At 41.0% G+C, this 22,890-nt stretch overlaps 1 protein-coding gene across 8 annotated transcripts in view; it reads left to right on the top strand.

The window, feature by feature from the left end:
• The window catches only part of LOC130187347 (neurexin-3b), a 283,686-nt gene that overhangs the window by 70,298 nt on the left and 190,498 nt on the right, over positions 1 to 22,890 (top strand). For 7 of the 8 annotated variants that reach the window (XR_008830443.1, XR_008830442.1, XM_056404859.1 and 4 more), the window contains exons 6-9: positions 1,303 to 1,347; positions 2,982 to 3,143; positions 15,913 to 16,351; positions 20,637 to 21,020. Coding sequence is in view for 6 of the 8 variants with exons in the window: in XM_056404859.1 (XP_056260834.1) it covers positions 1,303 to 1,347; positions 2,982 to 3,143; positions 15,913 to 16,351; positions 20,637 to 21,020 (1,030 nt within the window). In the remaining 2 variants the exon portion in view is untranslated. The remainder of the gene's footprint in view (positions 1 to 1,302; positions 1,348 to 2,981; positions 3,144 to 15,912; positions 16,352 to 20,636; positions 21,021 to 22,890) is intronic. The other variant, XM_056404857.1, reaches the window with a different exon arrangement.

The following is a 22,890-nucleotide window of genomic DNA, read 5'->3' as shown; positions in this document are numbered from 1 at the left end:
TTTATACTTACATGGAATTATATCTCATTTAATTTCATTGTTCAATTTTTGTTTCCTCTAAGTGAACAGGTAAAAAGGGCAGAGCAGTTCTTCAGCATGTGATTGATAGCCCAGTAAAGGCGCCGTTATGCTGGGTGTTTTCTTCTCTCCTGTGTGTCAGCACACTCGACTTGTCCTCAAATTAAAGTTGTCTGATTATTCTTCTTTGCTTCACTCTCACCTAAGTTGACACTTCTGTCAGGCGTTGTTGCTATCACCTTGCTTTAACAGACTGTTTTTATGCTTTATGCAGAATGTAGACTTTCACTTTAAAGCCAGGCACAGAGTGTGTTTGCCTTTGAGCCATCCATTAATGCAGTATTTATAGCTCAGATGATCATCGTGCTTTTTTTAAAGACAGAGATACATTTCCATCAAAGATGTGCATTGGTTGTGCATAAGCAGAATTTGTTATTTGACGGATACCGTTTGCCATTTTCCTTAATGTAATTTAAAATGAGCTTGTGTTGCTGTTTGGTGGAGCTAGACTGTATTAGTGTTGAGGCTGTAGAAAAGAGACTCACAAAATAATGAACCTAGTGCTGTGTGGAGGCAGTGCTAGCTCTAAAATGTGGAGTTGTTCGTTGTCTTGGTCGACCTTTAGTTTGTCTCCAAGGTGAGACAGCACTTAGTGTTGCTTTCAGAGCAGCACAACAAGTAAGTGCCGATTTCCTGACCCTCCTTGACAGTAAGCTTTTGCCCCACAGGTTAGTAAATAGTTCTAGCCGAAAATCCCAACAGGATAACACACAGTTTAGGGGGTTAGAAGCTAAGAGCCAAGAGCTTGCCTTGCTTTCTCCTTTCTTTCTTCCTACAGATCTGTGTTTCTTTCACTATCATTTTCTTTCCTCTTTGAAAGACACACTTTGTTAGACTGAGGGTGAAAAAAACACTACAGGTTTTGTTGGGATTGAAGCCATCCTACACAAATTTTTATCTGAAAGTCCCACACCTTACAGTACTTGTCTTTCTTTGTTTTTCTTGCAGGACTCTGATGTAGAAAATTTGGCTAGGATGGCAAGAAGGCCCATTTTTACTGCATCGAATCTCTGACAAAACATGTAGTGTTTATTCGCCACAACACTAACTCATCCATGATAAAGAGTCATTTTTACTACTAACCAATATCTAACCAACTAATGTACTAACTAACATCCTAATTCTTCATCGTTGCTTTTGGTTTTTGTTTTCTGTCCATCCTTATTAACAACCTTTTTTGTTCACTATTCTTTTGATTTCCTTTCTTCCCCTTTTTCTGGAAAGCAATCAGGCATTGGACACGCTATGGTAAACAAACTACATTGTCTGGTAGATATCATTCTTATTGTCTTTTTTTTGGGTTTGCCGTGTGTCCCCTCCCCCTATCTTCTTTTATTCGTTCTCTTTGAGTTTCATCCTAGACACTCTTATCAAAAAATGAGGAGATGGGTTTGTATTACCAGGCAATTCTTTCTTCGCTTCTTCTCAATTTCCTCCCTGACCTGCCAACAACCTCCTTCTTTACCCCACAATCCCCCATCCTGTTTTTTTTCACTTTGGCTTTTACTTTTTTTATCTTTGTTTCTTCCACATTAGTGCAGATTTCCAACAAAAAAAAAAAAAAAATTGACTTCTTTGCCTTTTGTCAGGGCAACTTACTTTTTCTTTTATTTTTTTTCACACAAAAAGTCCCCATTTTTTGTGAGGACTGTCGTCCAGAACTGGCAGAAGCTTACCACAATCCCAAAGATGGTGACCTCGACACCGAGCCCTAAAAGAGAAACTACCAATAAATGGCAACCCTTAACTTTCATTGCGGGAGCTCTGACAGTTGTTTCCAACTCACTATGGCGCATGGCATGCCCACATCTCATTGACCTCTCATCTAACCTCAAACCTATCACCCAAAATAACCACTAACACTCTAATCCATTCACTCATCTTCCACCTCTCACTGTATCACTCACTTTGCCCTCCCTGTGTGTGTTTTCGTAGCATGCTGGTGAAAGTGGTGTTTGTGTGTTTTGGCTAACCTGGATCACCCTCACACCTGGGCCCATATACATAACATTTCTAAGAATAAGCTCACTGATCTGGGATTATTGGTCTGGTCCAGTGACATTGAAATTATAACCATGACACCTGAGCTAAACCTGATCAGAGATCAGCGTCAGCTATTCTGAGAGTTTGTTTGATTATGGGCTTTGGTCTTGATTGTGCATGAGCCTCTGCACCCAGTGTGGCCTGCTCCAGCTTTGTATGGCACCATTGATCCACTTACTCCCTTACATGTCCAATTAAGTGTGTTTAATTTGCCTTCTAACAGTGATGACCTTGGTTTGCACATTGATGTGGTGTGAAAAGCCTCCCTTTGTTTTGCATGTGTGTGGATATATAGATGTAGATGTGTGAAAGAGAAGTGAGAATGTGAGACTGATGGTGCGAGAACAAATGTGTGTGCGCTTGTCGGCGTGCGTGCGCACGTCTGTGTGCTTGTGTGCGTTCACATACGTGTGTACTGTATATGTGTGTGTCTGCAGTTACCAGATAAATCCCGAAACCTAAGACAAGTGCAATCAATTTGTCCTTGGTTTGAACATTGTACTAACCCTTCCCCAACCTGAAGTTTCAGAACCAAACCTAGGATCCATTCTCTTACTCCCATCAAAGATAAAGAAAATATGCCTGTGCCATATTTTCTTTACCTGTCCTGTGAATCCTATGGCAAAAATTCCATTAACAAAATCCAAACACTGTCTGGTCCAAAACAATCGCTTCAAGGTACAAAACGATTCTGTAAAAAAAGGTTAAATGAGAAATGAACCTACAGTGTGGAACCTAAAGAAAAGTTCAAATATCTCATTTCGAATGCAGACCAAGGAAAGAGGTGTGCTTTATACAAAGCATGGATCAAATACCAGAGTGTAATGGCTTGGCTTTGGCTATGTGTTACCCCCCAACAGGTGACTATCTCTGTCGACGGGATCCTCACCACCACTGGCTACACCCAGGAAGACTACACCATGCTGGGCTCCGACGATTTCTTCTACGTGGGTGGGAGCCCCAGCACTGCGGACCTGCCAGGATCCCCAGTTAGCAACAACTTCATGGGCTGCCTCAGAGAGGTAGGAAGGACTCAAATGAATACAGACAGAGAACAGGTGCACGACTGTGTGGGTTGTTCATTGCCAATATTATATCTGCATTTGCATCAAATTTTATTATTTAGTGTTCTTGTCATACATGCAACTGCTTTCTTAATGTTTACTTAGCCAGAGCAGCTGTTGTAAGATATGGACTAAAATAATAATCAGCATACTTTTCCCTGGAAGGAAGCGAAAGGGGAAGAAAATAAAATTGCATTATCAATTAAAGCTGCTGAGCTGGCAGAGGAAATATCAGACTTTCAATATTCCCTAGCTTAATCTAATTCATAACACTTACTGCAGTTTGTGTGTGAGAAAATATCCCAGAATTGCTTCTGTCACATGTAATTTGCAGCATCAGCTTGAGAGTGCCACTAAAACACCTCCCAATGGGCGGCAGTCTGAAAGAAATATTTGCTTATGATGAAATGAGGAAAAAAAAAAAAAAGCGTTCTTGTTTCGGGACATTTGTAATGCATTTGCTGGCTCTTTGAGCTTGTGAGGAGAGCCAGCAAAATATATGAAGTGCACTGTTATTTACATTTTGCTCACCATTACTTATTCTGTAGCAAGTAATGATAATAAAGGGAGGACTGGCGACTCTTCAGAGCTGTAAAAAAACAAACCAAAAAAAAACAGTCTGCATCGATTTCTTCAGTTTAGCAGCAGTCTCAGAAAGAGCATTATGTTTTTCCTTTTCACTGTGCAGGGACTACAGTATGAAGCACAGCTTTAACCTGAAACTATACTATATATTTTCATCATCAGCGCATTTATCTGATCATACATGTGGTCTTGTGTGTCTTGTGACTACTGTTCCTGACCTTTAAAACATTAACGCGGGAACATTAAAAGTCATGATCCCAGACTGTGATAAAAGTGTGAAATTACAGGTCTAAAGTACCTCAGATGATTGCTTGCTTCCAAGCTGATAGCCTCCATAGTTTGCTGTGGTGGCAGATACAGATACAACAGCTCTTCTGCTCTAACAGAAAGTCATCTCATACTGGGACAGGATAGACGGCCCCGGCCGCCCCGGCCAGCAGACACAGGCAAACAAACCTGGCAGTGGCTGCTGCAGCTTAGCAAGCTGAAAATGTAGTTTTGTTAACAGCGGCAGTGATGTGCAGTTGCAACAGTTACAGCAGGAAGGCGTAAGGATTTAATTCAGGCCTGCATCTTAAACTCAAGTCTTGCCACTGCTGTCCATGTAGCTCCTTGTTCCAGCTGTTCCCCGTGCTCAACAGACGGATCATATAAAATGACAACATTTGACACTGTGACCATTAATTGATCCTCCGTGTTTTTACCCTGTTGAGAAACCGGTGGAAGTTTCTCGCTTGTATCAGATATCAACCAATGAGGTGCCCTCTGTTTCATTTATCAGTGCTTGCACCGACACTCCAGCATAGAGCTGACTTTAGCTCTATTTAAAACAATTCCTTGTCACCAACATTCCACAAAGTTTAGATGCTACTTTGACTAAACTCAATGACAAGTGCACTGTGACTTCTGCCACAAGCTCGAGAAGCAAAATACATCTTCTGTTTTCCTCAGCCGTGCAAAGAGAACATCTTGGTTCACATATTCATTTGGCACATCAGATTAGTGTAAACTCAGGATCACAGTAACCAGTAATCAGTAACCAACAGAAGTACACTTGAGCCTTACAGTCCATTCTTGACCTTCAAAACCACAGTTGACAAAACACAAAACATGACTTCATTGAAATGTGATGAAAAGTTTGAAAGCCACAGAAAAAAATCAAGACGTGATGACTGTCACACACAGCTCCCTGCGTAGCTTTGTACACTGTAAAGAGTGATTGCACAGGACTAGTTTTGTAGTGACCTTACCACAGAACTGAAGTCAGTGCTGAATGATGTATGTATATGTGTAAACCTTATCTTTTTATTCCACACTCAAAACAATATTGTATAATCAGAGAGTTTACTTTAACCCAGGAATTGTAAACATGGCTACAGAAGTTCATATTTTATTTTTGTGGCATTTCAAAAGCCTTCGTAATACTTTTAAGTTTGCTATAGGGACATTCATATGCCACTTCATCTCAGGCCGGCTGTACTCCACCCTCTCATCCTGTTTTTTTTTTTTTTTACTTCCATCACAACCCACTCAATTTTGATAAGAGCCAGTAAAGTCTAGTGATATGCTGCCAACCTCAGTCTAGCACCTTCCAACATACTATTCATTTAGCCAAGCTAGCTTCCATCAAACCACAATACACTCATCCTGTTTTGAGGCTGTGTACGTGCACACACACACACACGCACATAAGCGCATTTTGGCGACGGCTTAGAGAAAGTCACCTTGTCCGCATTGTTTTATGTTTCAACTGAGTGGCTCAGGCTCCCATTCCTCCAGTCATTACCACATTGGCTAATGCATCCCCTCATCCATCCTCAAGCTGCCATGACACTTGGTCTTTTTCTCCCTCTTACACATGCAGACACATACTGTATATAAAGACATACATTTTTTAGCGCTGACCCAGCCATGCCTTCGCTTTTACCTGAGGCTCCAAGAATAAATAGTTCAAATATCCTGAGCTTTGGCTTCACTCTAAAAGTGCATGTGATTGTCGTTAACACCCACTCTGTGTTTCCTTTTATGAAAATTAGCTCATTTGATTGTTTGCTTTAAGTCTGTTGTTCCCAGTTTACGAGTTAGCCCACAAAGTGCCAAAGTGATACACAACAGAAAGGAGGGGGGCCTTTTAAAACAAATATAAGAACTGCCTCACGCTCCTCCTTTGTATCATCAAAGTATTATAGCTGAACAAATACATTAAAAGCCACCTGGTGTGCAGCAAGAAGGAATATTTAAAAGCACAGCGTATGCCCTGTGATGGAAATACTCCTCCTTCTGGTGTTGTATTTCATGCCATTTGTGTATTTATGATTGTGCTTTTGCAACATCGGAGGATTTGTTGATTTGCAGCTCATGACAGCCACGGTAGCCGGTCCAACACACAGCATGAAACATAAATGAGCAGTTGGGCCAGTACTGCATGCAGGCCTGCCAGGTTTATATAGCTTTGTATATAGAACACTGCTAACGCATCTGCAGCATCAAAGTAAGGTGAAGTTCTTACCATTGTTACTTAGCCCGAATTGTTGTTGTCAGGGAATTGTTCCTGCATCCACGTGTTTAATTTCTGTCGTTGCAGCCTTTTCCCCAAAGCCTGTAATTGCATCAGTATTTAGCTTGGTTAATTAATTATTGATCTATGAATACAGAATTGTATTAACTTTAATACACAGTATATGTATTTTGCCTAATTGTTTATATTTGACTCCTCCACTGGTGGTTTAGTTGATAGAAAGTAGTAGGATGAAGATCATGTCGTTTGAACAAGTGCTATAGATGAAGTTATATGTTGATGCAGTCAATGCCCACACAAGGGCTAAACAAATCCTGGCCTGAGCCTCCTCACTCATCCTCCAGTGTAGGCAAATATGACACACTCCACGTTGAGAATAAAATCTAATATACAGCTTTTGTCCACTCAGCCAGGTTAGCCAGTAGTATTGTATAATGTTAAATTTAGCGTCTTAGCAAAATGTTTTCATTAGCTATGTAATCTAGACTGTAAAAATGCTGGTGCTGGCACAACTGTCTACCTCCGCTTGGGTCTAACATAAAAACAGATTCATCAGTATTTACTGAAAGCTTGACCAGAGCCAGCTATTCATCTTTTTTCTCAAGGGTTCACATTTGCTTAACTAACTGTTTTCATCGAAAACTGACCTCCATGCTCCATATGCGCAGCAATAAGACGATTCAAACAGTCAACAAGGCTAGGTCAAAACCTAGAATATGGCTAGACTGTGTTATATTTGCATTCTGCCTAGTGTCAGCCGGTTTCAGCTCTTTCTCAGTTTATCTGCTTCTCTCCTACTCTCTGTGCTCACACATGCAGTGCTTTACTTATTTATATGTTTTTTCTGTTTCTGTTGTCAGACAACGGAACGAGTGTGAGATAGTGAGTGAAATGCAGCCCGTTAAGACATTGTTAATGTTAACCGGCAGTCACGTCCAAGCCATTTCCAAGCTGCTGCTCTGCACTGCTTTTATAACCATGACACTGCCTGTCAAAATCACCATAAATATAAGTTAAAGGCAACGGCCGTGCTTTGATTTCAGCTATATTTAATTGTAAAATGATCACTCAGAGAGACAGGTAGAAGCTCATTTATGTCAGCTGCTGTACCGTCAGCATAGGGAGGCATGCTTACGGAGGCAAAACCCCACCTCACACTTGTGCGACAATTTGCCACTGGGTGCTTTTTGGAAAACAAGTCGCTAACGGGGTTTGATAAGTCAGTAAATCTAGCAACAAAGGCGCTAATTTGTCAACACTGCTTATTTTGCATTAAACAATTTTGAAAGACCAAAGAGCGATGGTTAGTTGGTCACTATGAGTGACTGTTTTCACTTAAGTTTACACACAGTCATTTGATTCATTGTTCATATAAAAAAAAAATATTGATTATTGCAGCTTTAAAGAGGCAAATGCATTAATGTAAAGACTGCATATTTCATCATGTGTTGTTGTGTCTTCCATGTGTTTTCCATATTGTCCGAACGAGTGTGACTCAGCATGAGTTGGCCCTTGAGAGGGAGCGCTCTGTGGACAGAATCATGGAGGTGATTCACCATGTGGTTGGGTAGTGATAGTATTGTGTGGTCCTCAACTGTTCATCATGCTTTGCTCCATTAGGCAGGCATGATGCCATCTGCTACCCAGGACCATGGAAACGACCGACCATGTGATCTCTTTCATTCACAGTATCTCTTTGATCATATCGTTAAGCCCAAATTGTGTTTTTCTCTGGATTCCATGTGTGTGTTTGTGTGCACGCTCTCACCTACATGTGCTCTTTATGCATCATCTCTTTGTCTCACTGCTTCTCTCTTGCTCTCCTACGCCATATTTATCCCTTCCTTCCCCCTCCACCTCTTTCTTTGGATTCAATATCCTCAGGTAATCAGGGAGTGATTCACTTGAGTTGGGCCCTTTGCTTGGATCAGAGTGCATCAGTATTTCTGTTCGACTGTGTGTGTAATGTCTGGCTAGAGTGCTCCAAATGCTACGGCAGCAGGAATGTTGTTGCATGTTGGTCTCTGTTCCCTTTAAAAAAAAAAAAAAAGAAAAAAAAAAGAAAAAAACCAAAAGTGCATCACTTAGAGCTGATGAATAAGCTGATGGAGGCATGTGTTGCTACAGCGAGAGAATACCTCCCTTTCTCTTCTGTCTGACAACAAAGGAGATGCTGAGTATTGCCATCACAACCCCTCTCTAGTTCAGTCTTCACTGCATTCATCTGACCCCTTAGGCTAAATGGGACGTCATCCAAACACAACACACACGAAACACGCTCCGCCCATGCTCGTGTTTTGCCATGTGGACTGCAGTGTGTCACAAGACAGAGTGGGCCAGTGGGCAGCCGCTCACTCTCCGGTCAGCCTGATTTTTTGCACGACCATGCAGTCAGCGCCTTCCGCACCGCCCCCATCAGCTCTCACGCCATGCGGCCCCTCCTTCTGGCGTCACAGGGCACCCGCGGCGGCACTGGAGCAGTTTTGTGGCAACTTGTATCAGAGTGTGGGGGCGGCTGGGGCATGCGCTGCCATCTCTGCTGAGAGAGGAGGAATTGCATGTAGGAGGTGAAAGAATTAGGGGGGATGATGATGAGTAACAAACAGGGAAGCAAGTATGGGTGGGTTGAAGGTGTGATCATTAAAAAAAAAAAAGGAGTGACAGAACGGAGGAGACAGGTGCAGGTTAGGTGAATGTCAGTGGGTGAGGGACACGAACAAAAAAAAAAACACTAATATGGACAGAGATCAAGAGAATGATGAGTAAGTGAGAAGAAGCAGAGAGAGGGCAGGAGACCAATATTTGGCATTTTAGAGGAACATTTGTCGTCATCAGTTTTGTTAGTCACCACAGTATGTTCAGGCAGCGTTTGTTTTCCCCTCCAATACAAATGCAAATGTCACCCTGTCCTTTTAATTATTTTACTGTTTTTTTAATGTCCCCTCAGAAGGCAGAGCAGTGATGGATGACTTTAAACCTCAGACTTTAATGGAATGCCTTCACCTTTCACCCTCACCCCCCCTACAGGCTAAGCTGTGGCACTGGTAAACATTGCTCCTTCACAGAATTTTGCTCACAAATTTGTATCCCAAGTTCTGGGTAACGGCAAACCTTGCGTGTAATAATACAAAAATACATTTGGTGAAAGATATTTTTAAATAGTAAGAGTCACCGTCCCAGGGAGCACAATTACACCTATGATAACTGATAGCATCCGAGGGGAATGTTGTTTTTACTGTTGACAAAATTAGAACTTTTTTCGAAGTCATGCTCTTCTTAAAGAGCGCAGCTGAAAACAGAGACTATAACTCATTATCTTTCCTTTTATGAAACCATTATTTCTTTGTGCTTCTGACTTACAGTAAGTGCTACCTCTCTGCCATCACACAAACTTTCCACAGGAAGTGTAACGCATACCTCACACAGTGATGACCCGATCATACAGTTTACTGTAATTGGTAGAATATCAGGATATTCCTATACCAACGTTGGCTTGCGTTCTAAATCTGTTAACTTTAAAGGAAGAAATTGACATTTTTGGAAATGCACTATGCTTTCTTTCTGAGAGTCAGATGTCTGTATGCTGCAGGAAGCAGTGGGAACCTAGATCAGTGGGAATCAGCTAGCTTGGCTCTGCCAAAGATGAAAAACCAGACTATATTATATCTTGTTTGTTTAAAGCTATGGTATGAGACTTTTTTCCAATATTTTTAGTTGAAATGAGTTTTTCTTTGAGTGAGCCTCGCCCTTCTAAACAATCAGAGAAGCCCAAAGTCAGGGGTGGGAGAACTCGCATATATTCCGGACAAAGAAGTGTAAAATAGACATTGTGGTTTCGAGAATACACTTTATTTTCATACAATACTTGCATTCAAAAGTCTTTGCGTTTCCATTGGGCCAATGGCCATCTGCAGTTGCTCTAAAAATATTGCATGACTAATTGTATTGAGTTGTTCAAACTGCCCCCATTTGCTTTTATGTTTTTTTGTGCTGATTTATATCGCAGTGATGTTACCATCTAACATATCAGTCAGCTCAAAATGAAATGCTAAGTATAAGAATAAAAGCTTTTCTGTTTTACAGTTTCTATTCAGTTCATAAATAGAAAGTAATTCAAAATACTTAAGTATCTAACAACAAATAAGACAATAAAGAAAATATACACAACCTAAAGGTTACAAGGCACTTTAGCACCTGAGGATATTTTACATTCTGCAAAATGTCACTCAAAAGATCTTCTTTCATTTGACGGTCTGAGATCAAAGGAAAACATTGTTTATTTTCTTATGCTTTCATCATTAGAAAGATGAAAGACCACATACCAAGATTAATCTATGCTGGACAAGCTGAAAACAAAGCAACTCAAGCTAACGCTATCGGCACCCATCACACAACGAGCAAACAGCAGTAGTCACTTATGAATGCCGGAGAGGTGATGACCAGGGAAGTCAATAGAATATCTTGCTGCAACAAAAACCTTGCTTCCATTTCTCTCCGTCAATATAGACACATTCTAAGGTTTACTAATGGCCCACAGTACATCAGCCAGCACCAGCATGAGATTAAGTTTTGATGCAAACCTTGGCACTGGCTCTTATGTTTTGGATTTTGCATTTGAGCTGTTGTTCAGAAGAGTGGAAGTTGGCGAGCTTATAAACTTGGGATGTGTTCTCAAATGCAGAGTCAGTCAAGGTCCAGGATGATAGACATGGAAGAGAGGGGGAGTGTTGCCGTGCACTGAAGGTTAGGAAGCAATAGTAGCAGATAACTGTACATGAACTGTATGCGGGGTGTAGGACCTCAGAAATGAAGGTAAATTAGCGAACTGGTTTCAGAATAAACATCTGTATTCTTGATTAGTTTTGATTGAACTAAAGCACCTGCTGCTGAGTGCTGAATGTAAAAGTGCAGCTGTTAATCTTATAACTGCGGTGCATGTGGTGCCACGCTTGACTATTCTATTTCAGTCTGACGGCGTATGAGACAGATATTGAGAAACAAGTGAGAGCAGGAAGTGATGGAGGTGGAAACCTAGAACTAGACAATACATGCCATGTGTGTGCTGTGAAGGTGAGGGTGTAACCGCGGAGGTAAAGTTTGGCAGGGAGGGTATGAGCAAGTTCGTGTGACGGCTTTTTATGGACAACCTCACTGTGTGTGTGTGTGTGTGTGTGTGTGTGTGTGTGTGTTTGAGAGGACATTCTGTGTGTTACAATGAATAGTGAATTAGCACAGCTGACACCACCTGCCTGAACAAACATCTCCCTCTTGCCTCTGTAGTGGTATCTAGTGATATGGAGTGTGTTTTGGCTTTATGTGCCAAGATAGCCTGAGGTTTAAATTATCCACCGCTGAAACTGCACTGCAATATAGCGGAGGTGAATGGAATTAGATTTCTTGTGCTTCCGGTATTGTCTCTGAAATGTTTTTTTTTAATTTTCAATATGTGTTGGAAAACAAAATCTGATTTCATTCACTTTCATAATACTGTGTTGGAAGGAGAAGTCTTAAAGCTGAATATCCCAAAACCCTGGCACCAAAACTAAGCTGTGTGGGAAAACATCTCACTCTAATACTGGTGCACTGTTACATCCCAGTTTTAATAATATGGTTATTAGCTTCATATTGATCCCCAGTAATGATTACAGAATGTTCTTGCTAAGGCTTCATCAGTTCTGTCACTCATCCAGTTATAATATTTACTTTACATTGATCTGCTCCTAGTAGATACTGTATGTATTGTACGTGTTCCTGTTTGTGCGGTTATGTTAGTGTATTTGCACATACAACACGCACTTTTTTATGTACGTGTGTGTGTGTTTGAACAAATCGAGATCTCCTCCGCATAGCCTCAGGAGCATCGTGTGTGTGTGTGTGTGTGTGTCTGTGTGTGTGTGTATATCTTCACTTCAGTGGAATTACCCTGCTTCTTCATTAACACCGGGGCTAAATCAGCAGCTGACAGCAGCTGTGGCCGGGGCCAAGAGGACATGAGCACTGATCTGAAGTAGATTAGGGAGGAGACTGTGTCTGCACACACACACACACACACGCACACACACACACACACACTGCGCTTCCACCCACCTGCCCTTCCCTCGCCCTGCTCTATGTAGCCTTACCAGGGCCGGATCAATACACCATCCTGGAGCAGAGATGGAGGATCTTGGCTTTATGGAGTTGTTACCGTCCCCTGTGCGTGCATTATGAATGGGCCCCATAAGGCTGTTGATAGACCGGAGGATAGCGTAGCAAAGCACAGCCATAACAAAGGAGAAGATGAGGTACACACAGCCGCAGTAGTCAGTTCCTCTTTTATAACATCATTTCGATTACCTTATTGATCAGCCTGCAGCAGAACAGACAAAATCATAATCCCCAAACAGATCGCAGGTAGTTGATTGTAAGATTAGTGCATCCCGGAATAACATTGCAGTGCCTGGGAGAGTTTGTAAAGACTTTGGACTGTCAAGAAAACTAAGATAGAGAGCAAGGATTTCACGAGTCTGGCAGAGAAATTGTGGTTTTCAGAGTAAAAGAAGAGGCTGTTGTAGATCTGATGGAGACCTTGTGTTGTGAGGGAATCACAGAGTTTAATTATTCTGTCCATGTCTAGAAAGTCTATTTAATATGTCTCAAAGACAGAGACAGAGACAGAGAGTGCCTTGGAACTTGGGCGAGTTTGAGCGATTTACATCTAAGAACTGCACAGTGGCCATCACAGTGCTATTAAAAAAAAAGTTCTCCATTGCAAATGAGCAGCATTAAAGCATCTTTTTCTTCTCTCTTTCTCTTTTCATGTAATATTCAGTTTGTTCTCTTGCCCAAGAGTAGTCTAAAAGCTTGCTGAAAGTGGAATGCAAGGTATTTGGTTTCACAAGAAAACATCAGTGTTTCAGACAGTCAGTAATGCTGGTGAAAACTGTAAGATTTTTTGAGCTAGAGGGCAGCTGTATCACTTCTGTGGAATGTAATTTTCTAAATCATCCCCGTTTTTCATCTGATGTTTATCACATTTTCAGAATGTACACTGAATGTGACAGACTCACACTCTGGCTGATAACAGTGAGAGAGCTAGATCATGCCAAAATTTTCTCTCAAATCTCGAGTTTAGCTGATAATCACATGCAAACACAAAGAATAAATAGAAATTAACCCTCAAGCCATTAATCGTGTTAGCATCCTTAGCATAGCCAAACACTGCAGCAGCACTGTGGCAGCTGTTTCTGGCCTGATTTATTGCTGGACGTGTCCTTGTGGAGCCAAAACAACTGATTGGTTAATTAAGTACAGACAATTAATCTGCATCTATTTTGATAATTGATTCATTGTTTAAATAATTTTTGAAGCAAAAATTCCCAAAACTCTCTAGTTCCTGCTTCTCAGTTGTAAGGACATGTTGCTAATATTTGTCTGACTGGAAATCTTTGTGGTTTTGACTGTTTGTTTGATTTGCAATTTGCAGACATTTGAATAAATTATAGATTACGAATTATAAATAAGTAAATTGTGATGACATTTCCCACTGTTTTCTGACATTTTATAGACAAATCTGGGTTGTACATGAAAGTAAACAAGCCAGTGGATTTCATCTCCTGTGCACTTTTACCAAGAAATTCTGTAGACCCTCAAAACATGACAAAAAAATACCATTAAATATCTGTATGTACCATAAACCATTATCATCAAATACCATTAAAATAACTTGAACTTCATGGTTAGTCCAGTTCTAGCAGAGGGTTAGACATCGTCTCTGGTCTGTGCTGTTATCAGCTGTTCCAATAGTAAACTTCAACTAAGGAAGAAAACAGAAAATAAAAGCCAGAAGCCTCCGCTGCATAAAATCAATTTTACTTTTCTAAATCCCGATTAATTCATCCTGCTTCGATTAAATTCTGACTGGCTTGCCGACAAAGAACTGACCATGAACTGGTCAAGATAAGCTGCCTATATGGTGGGCCGCCACCCTGCATGTCTCTTGCTAGCTGGACTCTCTCTCGGTTTCTGGTAGAAATTCCACTTCAACAGTGTTGTGTGTTTCCACTTTATATTAAATGATGCATCTCTTTACATGTATTACTTTAAATCATAAATGTATTCCATTAGATTTAATTACTAAGTAACTACTGGGTCAGACAAATGTGGTACATTAATGTTATTTTTTTTTACCCAAAGTCTGTGCCGTGATCAATGTCAGACAAATGCTTTGAGACTGAATAATCTTCACATTTACACAGACTGCTTATCGATAATCAAAACAAACAGCTGTTGCAACCCTAGTCCTATACATCTCTAATGTAGCTTGCTGTTCACACAGTAATTTTCTGTGTTGCAGGACGCCTAGCTTTACTGTGTTTAAGATAAAATGAACTTAATTAGTACTGCATGGTGCATTACCAGTAGATTAAGTGCTTGACAAAGTGTGTGGTAAGTATTTTGTTGTGTGACATGTTGAGGAGATTAAGTGTGGTCATTAACTACATTGACAGCTGCATCGCTGTGTTTGTACTGTACATTGATGTACACAGACACACAAACATACACACAGGTTTATTTTCAAAGCCACTGGCACATTTAATCTTCGAGATCTCTCCCTCTTTTTTTTCCTTCTACTTGCCTCCTGACATATTTTCTCTCTCGCACAGTTTCCTTCCTTTCTGCTGCCCTTATTCCCACCAGTCTCTCCTCCATGTTTTTTCCCCCATCTCTTTCCCCCACGTCTCGTCAGTCCTCCTCGGCTCTCGGGTCACCTGTGTTGATTTACTGTCAAATCTTCTAGGATTAACGGTAATCCCACAGCAGTAAAATCTGTTTGCTGACAGCTGTGCTCCCTCTAACAGCGTTGCTGTTTCCTGTGCACACACTGCCCCATATACCAGAAAAGGCCTGTCTTCCTCCCCAGAAAGGAAAAAAAACAAAGAAAAAACACTAATTTTCCACCTCAGTGGATTCCAATTGACAATATTCTGCTCTCTTTTTCTGTGGTATTTTGTTGTATTTGACTGTAATGTGGGACTGCTTTCTACTTTTATGGATTAGAGGGTTGAGCTGAATTTATTGTGGGTAAATAGGTATGATATTGGGTATATTCTCATAGGGTCACAGATGCTCCCGTGGGGGTTCACCCTAAATTCATAAAGCCTGCTTTTTTGAACATTACAGGGGATGACTCACCGATAATTTAGCCATCGCTTCTCATCCTTCATCCAGTCGGCAGCTGTTCAATCAAATGAAAATATAGTCATGGATTTGTGTACAATCTCCTTTCCATTGTGGATAAATTGAAGTTGAAATAGAAAATAATTGAGTAACAAAGTGGGCCACTTACACCTTAAAATATTAGTTATTAGTATTGATCCTGCTGTCCTCCAACCAGCAATATGTAATATTACCAGAGTATGATGCTATAATATTACAGTTTTGAGTGCAATTCATTCACATAGAAATAAATATTTCTCAACCATTACTGCAGTGGCAATTTATCCCCTACAGCGGCAAATTGTGAACAACTGAAAAAACAAAAACAATTCCCGCTGTGGTATAATCATCATCTTTACACTTGGATGCCTATCATGTATTTGTTGCATATATGAGAATCCTCCAACCCTTGTATTTCTTCCCCAGGTGGTGTACAAGAACAATGATATCCGCTTGGAGCTGTCCCGCCTCGCTCGTATCGTGGACCCCAAGATGAAGCTCCAGGGCGACATTGTCTTCAAGTGCGAAAATGTCCCCACCCTCGACCCCATCAACTTCGAGACCCCTGACTCTTACCTGGCTTTGCCGAAATGGAACACCAAACGCGTGGGATCCATTTCTTTCGACTTCCGCACCTCCGAACCCAATGGGCTGATACTCTTCACCCACGGTAAGCCCCAGGACCGACGGGATGCTAAGGGCCAGAAGAACAACAAGGTTGATTTCTTTGCGGTGGAGCTGCTGGATGGAGGGCTGTACCTGCTGCTGGATATGGGATCTGGGACCATCAAGGTCAAGGCCACGCTGGCTAAGGTCAATGATGGCGCCTGGCACCATGTGGACATCCAGAGAGATGGACGCTCAGGTGAGGATGGAGGGGAAAAGGAAGGAAGAGAAAAACGGTTGTTTCAAATTTCAGTTTTCTCTTTTTGAAGTAGTTGTAACTAAAACATCACAGATGTTTTGCAATTACATACTTGTAGCTACACAGTTTATCAATATTAGAACCTTGATTTCTGTTTAACGCAAGCAGCAACCTCCAGGGCTGAAAAATGAAGCTAACACAGAAGTGCAGTTCTTCAAATGGCCACTTGAGGCTGACACCAAAAGCGAGTGCATCCCCATAGACTCCCATGTTAAATGCCCAACTTTACAGCAGAAATAAACATGTCTACAGCCTGGTACAAAAAACGGTTTTATTCTCTATAGATAATTTCTCCCTTCGTGGCAACTGTACATGAGTGAATCTTTGTATAACTCACCCTTTTAAATTTTATTAAGGCTTAAAGTTATGCATAATTGATGGTCTGCTGCTGTGAGTTACAGTTGGCTGAACGTATACTTGCCAAAAACCAGCATGCACCGAGGTTTCGATTCCACACACCACCCCACTTATTCGCCCATTTTGGGATTAGCTGGGGGGGTAAGGTGTGGTCAGGCACTGCTAAGATGGAGACGCCGGAGCAGCCCACTCTCACCCAAAAGCACTCTTCAGAAACCAATGGGTGACGTCATGGACGCCACATCCATCTTTATATACAGTCTATGGTTTAACATCACAGTTGCAGTTTGTTAAAGTACTGTGATCAGCTTGGTGCTTTGGAAAAGGCACTGAGGGCTCGTTATCTCAACGGTTTTTCATTCCTCTCTCTCTCTTTCACACACAAGCACAAACACATAATCAAGAACGGCTTCAATCAGAAAACTGAACTCCTGCCTCAATTAGAAATATGTTGCCTTTGGCCATGCGGTATATGAATTTATAGGCAGAGAGCTGACAAGGCAAATAATCTGCCAGAGAACAGAGTAATCAAGCCGTGAGAAATAAAGGTACACTACTGTACAATATATCCTAAAATACTGAATTGAGAATGACTAATATTTTCTGCAGTGTTGCTATAGGGACTTGGCTTGTATATCACTTTGTAGAGACTGTCTCATCATTTATTATTTCCAGTAGGAAATCTACAGTTTAATTAATTAATTCAAGCAAAAGATCCGCAATTGCTTTTATCGTTACAATAATCATTTTACTGATTATGTTTATGAGTGGTCTCTACTCCCTAAAATAATGGCAACTGCTTGTCCTCAATGCCCATCACTTCTAGAGCCTTAAGTGCTGTTGATTCTGACCAAGAGTCATCAAGCCCATCATCAAGGTGTTTAATTTACACTATAAAACAGCTAAATTTTAGATTAGAGAGGCTGTAGCCAATCTCATGCCACTACATGCTCGTACCTGCAGAGAAGCTGATGAAATTCCCATCAGCATCAGCTTCACTTTGTGTTAACTGCTAATTGGCAAATGACAGTGTGCTAACATGCTTAATTAAGGACGTGAACCTGGTAAACGTCACACCTGCAAAATATTAGTATGTTCATAGTGAAAATGTTAGTCTAATATTGTTTAGTATTAATGAATTGCCATTTATGCATTTTTGTAATGGCTTACTTATAAACATAAACTTGTAAAATTGCATGATATTATCTCTTTGTTTGTTTTGTTTTCACTGTTGTCTCTTAGATTATACATCATAATCAATGCATTTCAGTATAGTATTTTACTCTGGTTTCATATCTGTAGTGTATTGTGGTTTAATGATAGTGAAAACTGACTATTTTATTTACACTGTGGCCTACATGTAAAACCCAACTAGGGACACTAGTTGAAAATTGGCAACAGATATAAACTCTCTTGCATTGTCCCCACTAAATAAATGAATAAATAAACTAAACTAACTAAACTAGACATAAGAGAATTGTTTTTTTTTTTAAGTATATTTTTTGGGGCTTTTTATGCCTTTATTTGATAGTATAGTGGAGAGAGACAGGAAACGGGGAGGCAGAGAGGGGGAATGACATGCAGCGAAAGGCCGTCCGATGCGGGATTCCAACCGGGGCCAACTGCAGCGAGGACTGTAGCCTCTACACATGGGGCGCCTGCTTAGACCACTACGCTACACGACTCCCCAAGAGAATTGTTTTTAAAACAAATTTTGAAATGGGAAGTAGAAATAGGAAACGGGGTAATGATTATTACCATTCTACAATATTGATAATAATGGTGCAAATTGTTTAAATATAGTGAAATTGTTCAGCTGCCACAGTGGAACTGCACCAGCAGAGAGAATCAAAGTTGGAATCATGTTACTGCTTATTTCAGCATCACATCCACAGAATGATGTAAATCTCCTCAATACATTAATTTCAGCAGTGATTTATTGCCAGGACAAAGTCATATCTCTCTCTGGATAGCTACTGTGCTTGTTTCCCCTTGTTTCCTTCCATCTGTATGTCCTCTGACCTCCAAACATGGGCAAATACACAGAAAGTATTAGAAGAAGATTATATTAGAGAAAGGGGTTAGAAACTTCTGTTGCCTTGAGCTCCAAACCCAACACAAACTCTGCATTAGGCGGGATCCTCTAGAGGACTCGGATGTGTTAGTCCGTGCTACAGCCTGTGTTATATATCAGGTTAGAGCAGCCAATTTAGCCGTGTGTCAGAGCTCGCTGCTTTGATTAATCACCGGCACAGCCCCCGGTGCGATAGCAGAGTAGAAGCGTCGGATTTTCACAGGGAAAAAGAGGAATGAGACAGATATATGGATACCAGATTGAGGGATGGTTAAGAACAGGCATAATCACACTTGTGGCTCGAGTGAAATGTTAATGGAAGTTGCAGGTGAATTAAATTTCTTGTCCGCAAAGAGCTCTAGCCAAGATCTCTCTGTCTGACTGCAAAGTGAATGTAACACAAGTAAAAGTGAGAACTCATATTACACCATTTCAGACGAGCTAAATTTGGGCTTTATGAATAAAGCAATGTTTTTATTCTTGGCCACAGTAAAGGCTGATAGAGAGGTGCAGATAGAGGTAATATATTACAAGGAGAGATCATCTGGACTTAAAACCTCTTTTTCTTCTTTTAATAATTTATTTATGTTTAAAGGCCCAATCTATAATTATTACAAGCGTATACGCAAATGGAATTGAAAATTTTGAAGTAATGAAAAAGGTTTTTGTGATTATGATTTGAATTCTAAACCTGTGCACAGATGTATAATGAAGTCTTTATCAGCATTGGCAAACTACTGCTACTGGTTTAAAAGACCTGTCAATCATTGTGGGATTCACGGCAGATTATAACCTTGTAGTTTATCTTTAAAGGAAAATAGTTTTTCATTGTTCCTTTTGACTCCTTTTGAGATGAATGAAACCATGTGAAATAAGATACAGACGTGTTGATGGAGTCTAGCTGCGATCACACATAATTTCTTCTAATGATTTTGTCTGTGGTGTAATTGTATATTTTTGCAATATAGATGAGGGAATTGGTTATCGCTGCACCTTTGTTTCTACATAAATCATACATTTTGTCAAATCAGCTTTGCCCACATGCTTCTATGGGTATGTGTATAAAATATAAATCTGTTTCAGGTAACATAGCCTGTAGACATTTTGGGCCTTTTGCGATGGTATAGAAGATGCACAGTGACCTTGTGCCAGTGGTGTGGTTATTTTGTTGAATACAAGCTTCTTTTTTTTTTTTCTCTGCCGCCCCATTCTGTAATTTTGTGACTTAAATAGAGTTCCCCTGAAGAGAGTGTTACAAACTCAGTGATCGGTGCAATTTTGGCTGCCAAACATAGGTTTACACCTCCGCCCACTCAGCCCTCATCTTAGCATGGAAATCTGTGTCCGCTTTTGTAGAGCTTTTGATTGAGAGTTACCAAATCTCTTCACCTCTGTCTTCATATCGATGAATAAAAATGGGGCCACCAGTTTCACATTTAATATGAACATATCATTTTTAGACGGTGTTAAATATCAGTTTTGAGGAGATGTCAAATACTGTAAATTGAGGGCAGTCGCTGTGACTTGTTTTCAATGGAGTTCCTGTTATTTCATGAATTCAGCTGAAGCAAGTGCTGTTTTCTGACAGCGAGCAAAACATGACAAATCACTTAACTAGTAGAACATGACACTTAATTTCTAAAAAATCCAGCTCGAAACCGCTGACATTATCTCACTCTGCTTGCTGTTTTTTTAACCTATATTATAGGAGTAGATTACATGGCATATTGACACTCTGCGTTTTTGTAGTGTAGTATCTTGCTAGTATTTAGTAATGTGTTTTTCTTCCCTCAGGCATCATCTCAGTAAACAGCCGCAGGACCCCTTTCACTGCCAGCGGGGAGAATGAGATCTTGGACCTGGAGGGGGACCTTTATCTGGGTGGTCTGCCTGACAACCGGGCGGGTTTGGTGCTGCCCACCGAACTCTGGACCGCTATGCTCAACTACGGCTATGTGGGCTGCGTCCGGGATCTGTTCATCGACGGACGGAGCAAGGACATCCGGCAGATAGCCCAGTTGCAGAATGTGACCGGCATCAAGTCCTCGTGCAATAAGGTGACGGGGAAACAGTGCGACAGCAACCCCTGCAAGAACAACGGGGCGTGCAAGGAAGGATGGAACCGCTTCATCTGTGACTGCACCGGTACCGGCTTCTGGGACAGTACCTGTGAGAGAGGTGAGACTCGTTTACAATCATTTTCCTCTATGTGCTGGGTGTGTTTTGTCTCTTAGAGTGATACGTTTTAAGTCCTATTGGGTGTGTCAGAGGGCTTATTGATTTGCTAAAAAAGGACTTTTTAAAGAAGCTACAGCAGCTGTACTCATTTTATGTGCTAAGAAATCTGGTTGTCATTGTGCTTAAGGAATAGTGCTGTGTAACTTTGTGTAGATTAGAAGACTCAGATAAGAAGTAGCCTTACAAAGCTGAATTATCTTTTGTGCTCTCCTAAATATGGTTGCAGAGTGGCAGTGATGTAGCCACTGTCTGCTAACAATAGCTTTTCTGAGCAAGTGGACAATGCTCTGTTTCAGGAGACAGGCACAAGTGTGACTTGGGACACTTCCCTCACAATATTTATGGAAGCTTTGCTGAAAGATTTAATAGGATTTTGCTTTTTCTGCCAAGTGGCTTTGGAAAAGCGACATTTTTTTTTCTCTTGCTGGGGAAGGTTCTGGAGTGAAATTGAACTTCTCTCTGGTGGTGAAATGGCCTCTCCTTGTCTGGGTTTTAAGAGCTTGGACGCATTAAGTTTTTATGGGACGGCGGAGATAGGGACACTCCTAGCTGTGGGAGAGTATGTTATCTGACCATTGTTCAGACTGTTCTTGACTTTTTTTTCTACTATTTTGCAGAGCTTTTCGTGGTCAGTAGAGGGCTTTAAGTACTTTCCTAAGAACTTGAGGTGTGTAAAGAAATGTACTTGTCGGAGGAATAATGAGTATCTGGAGAGAATGTTGCTACAACCAGCTATAAGTGTGACTATAGGGGAGTGGGCCTGTATCTTACACAGAACATGGCCTCTTTAAAAGAATATTGTATACTGAGATATGTTCCTTCTATGCTGCTGACAATGTAAATGTTCAACCTACCATAAAAGTTTAGGAAGGAATCATAAAGTAACTCTTCTTAGAAACAGATAAAATTCAAAGTCGAACATAGAAACACATGTTCATGATATACGGTCATAAATAATAAAAATAAGAGTTAATTTTACATGGCAGTAATGCAGAGTACATGTACTGTCCTTTTGTGGAAGAGCTCAACTTCCTGTGGGAGCTGAGTTTAGGAGCTGGAGCTGTCTGATGGAGTTAACCTCGGCTTAGCCTGACTGTTGTGTCTATTTTCGTAGCAATCCCATGATGTCGTATCTGCACAAATGGGGAAAAAAGCAGCTGTGAAGGCAGCAGCGTACTGCTGCTAGGAAACGCTCAAACAGAGCCAATGTACCTCACTGACCTTCCACCCACGGGAAGAAAACATTAAGTCACATGTCCCTAATGCTCTATACAGTCCCCCACCCCTCACTTCTTCTTGTATCCTGTTCCCTCCCACACATCGGTGTCTGAATGGTCATATCTCTGCATTCAGTGAGCGCTGTTGCCGCTGGGCGATAACCCACGGGACCATGTGTCGGCCCTCCAGTTCTGGAGCTGGAGAAGAAAGCTTCAGTCTGGTCAGCAGTTGATTTTTACTTTGCACAACAAGACTTGATGTGGTGAAATGTGCTGATGGAGGTAGTGCTGTCTTGACTGAGTTCATGCCTCTGGATTTTAGTTTCTTGTTTGAATCCCTCCGAGACAGTTTATATTTTTGGAGGTATGTTGCTGCAAATAGAGGTTTCAATGCCTCAACACACAGTGTAGTCTGAGTTTATGGAGAGAATCAACCTGCAACAATTTTAACAATTAGGTTATTATTGTAAAGGGGCACTCCACCAGTTTTACACTAGTCTTGCAGAGTACTAGTGTCTAACACCTGGTGGCTTTCCAAAGTCTCAGGGAATTACCCTGATGATGTCATTTGAGGTAACCAGGCTACAATTAAT

The sequence above is a fragment of the Seriola aureovittata genome, chromosome 19 (genome assembly GCF_021018895.1).
Source record: "Seriola aureovittata isolate HTS-2021-v1 ecotype China chromosome 19, ASM2101889v1, whole genome shotgun sequence".
NCBI classification, from domain to species: domain Eukaryota; kingdom Metazoa; phylum Chordata; class Actinopteri; order Carangiformes; family Carangidae; genus Seriola; species Seriola aureovittata.
Note: the sequence above shows the minus strand (reverse complement) of the source record. Positions and strands in the feature narration are given on the sequence as shown.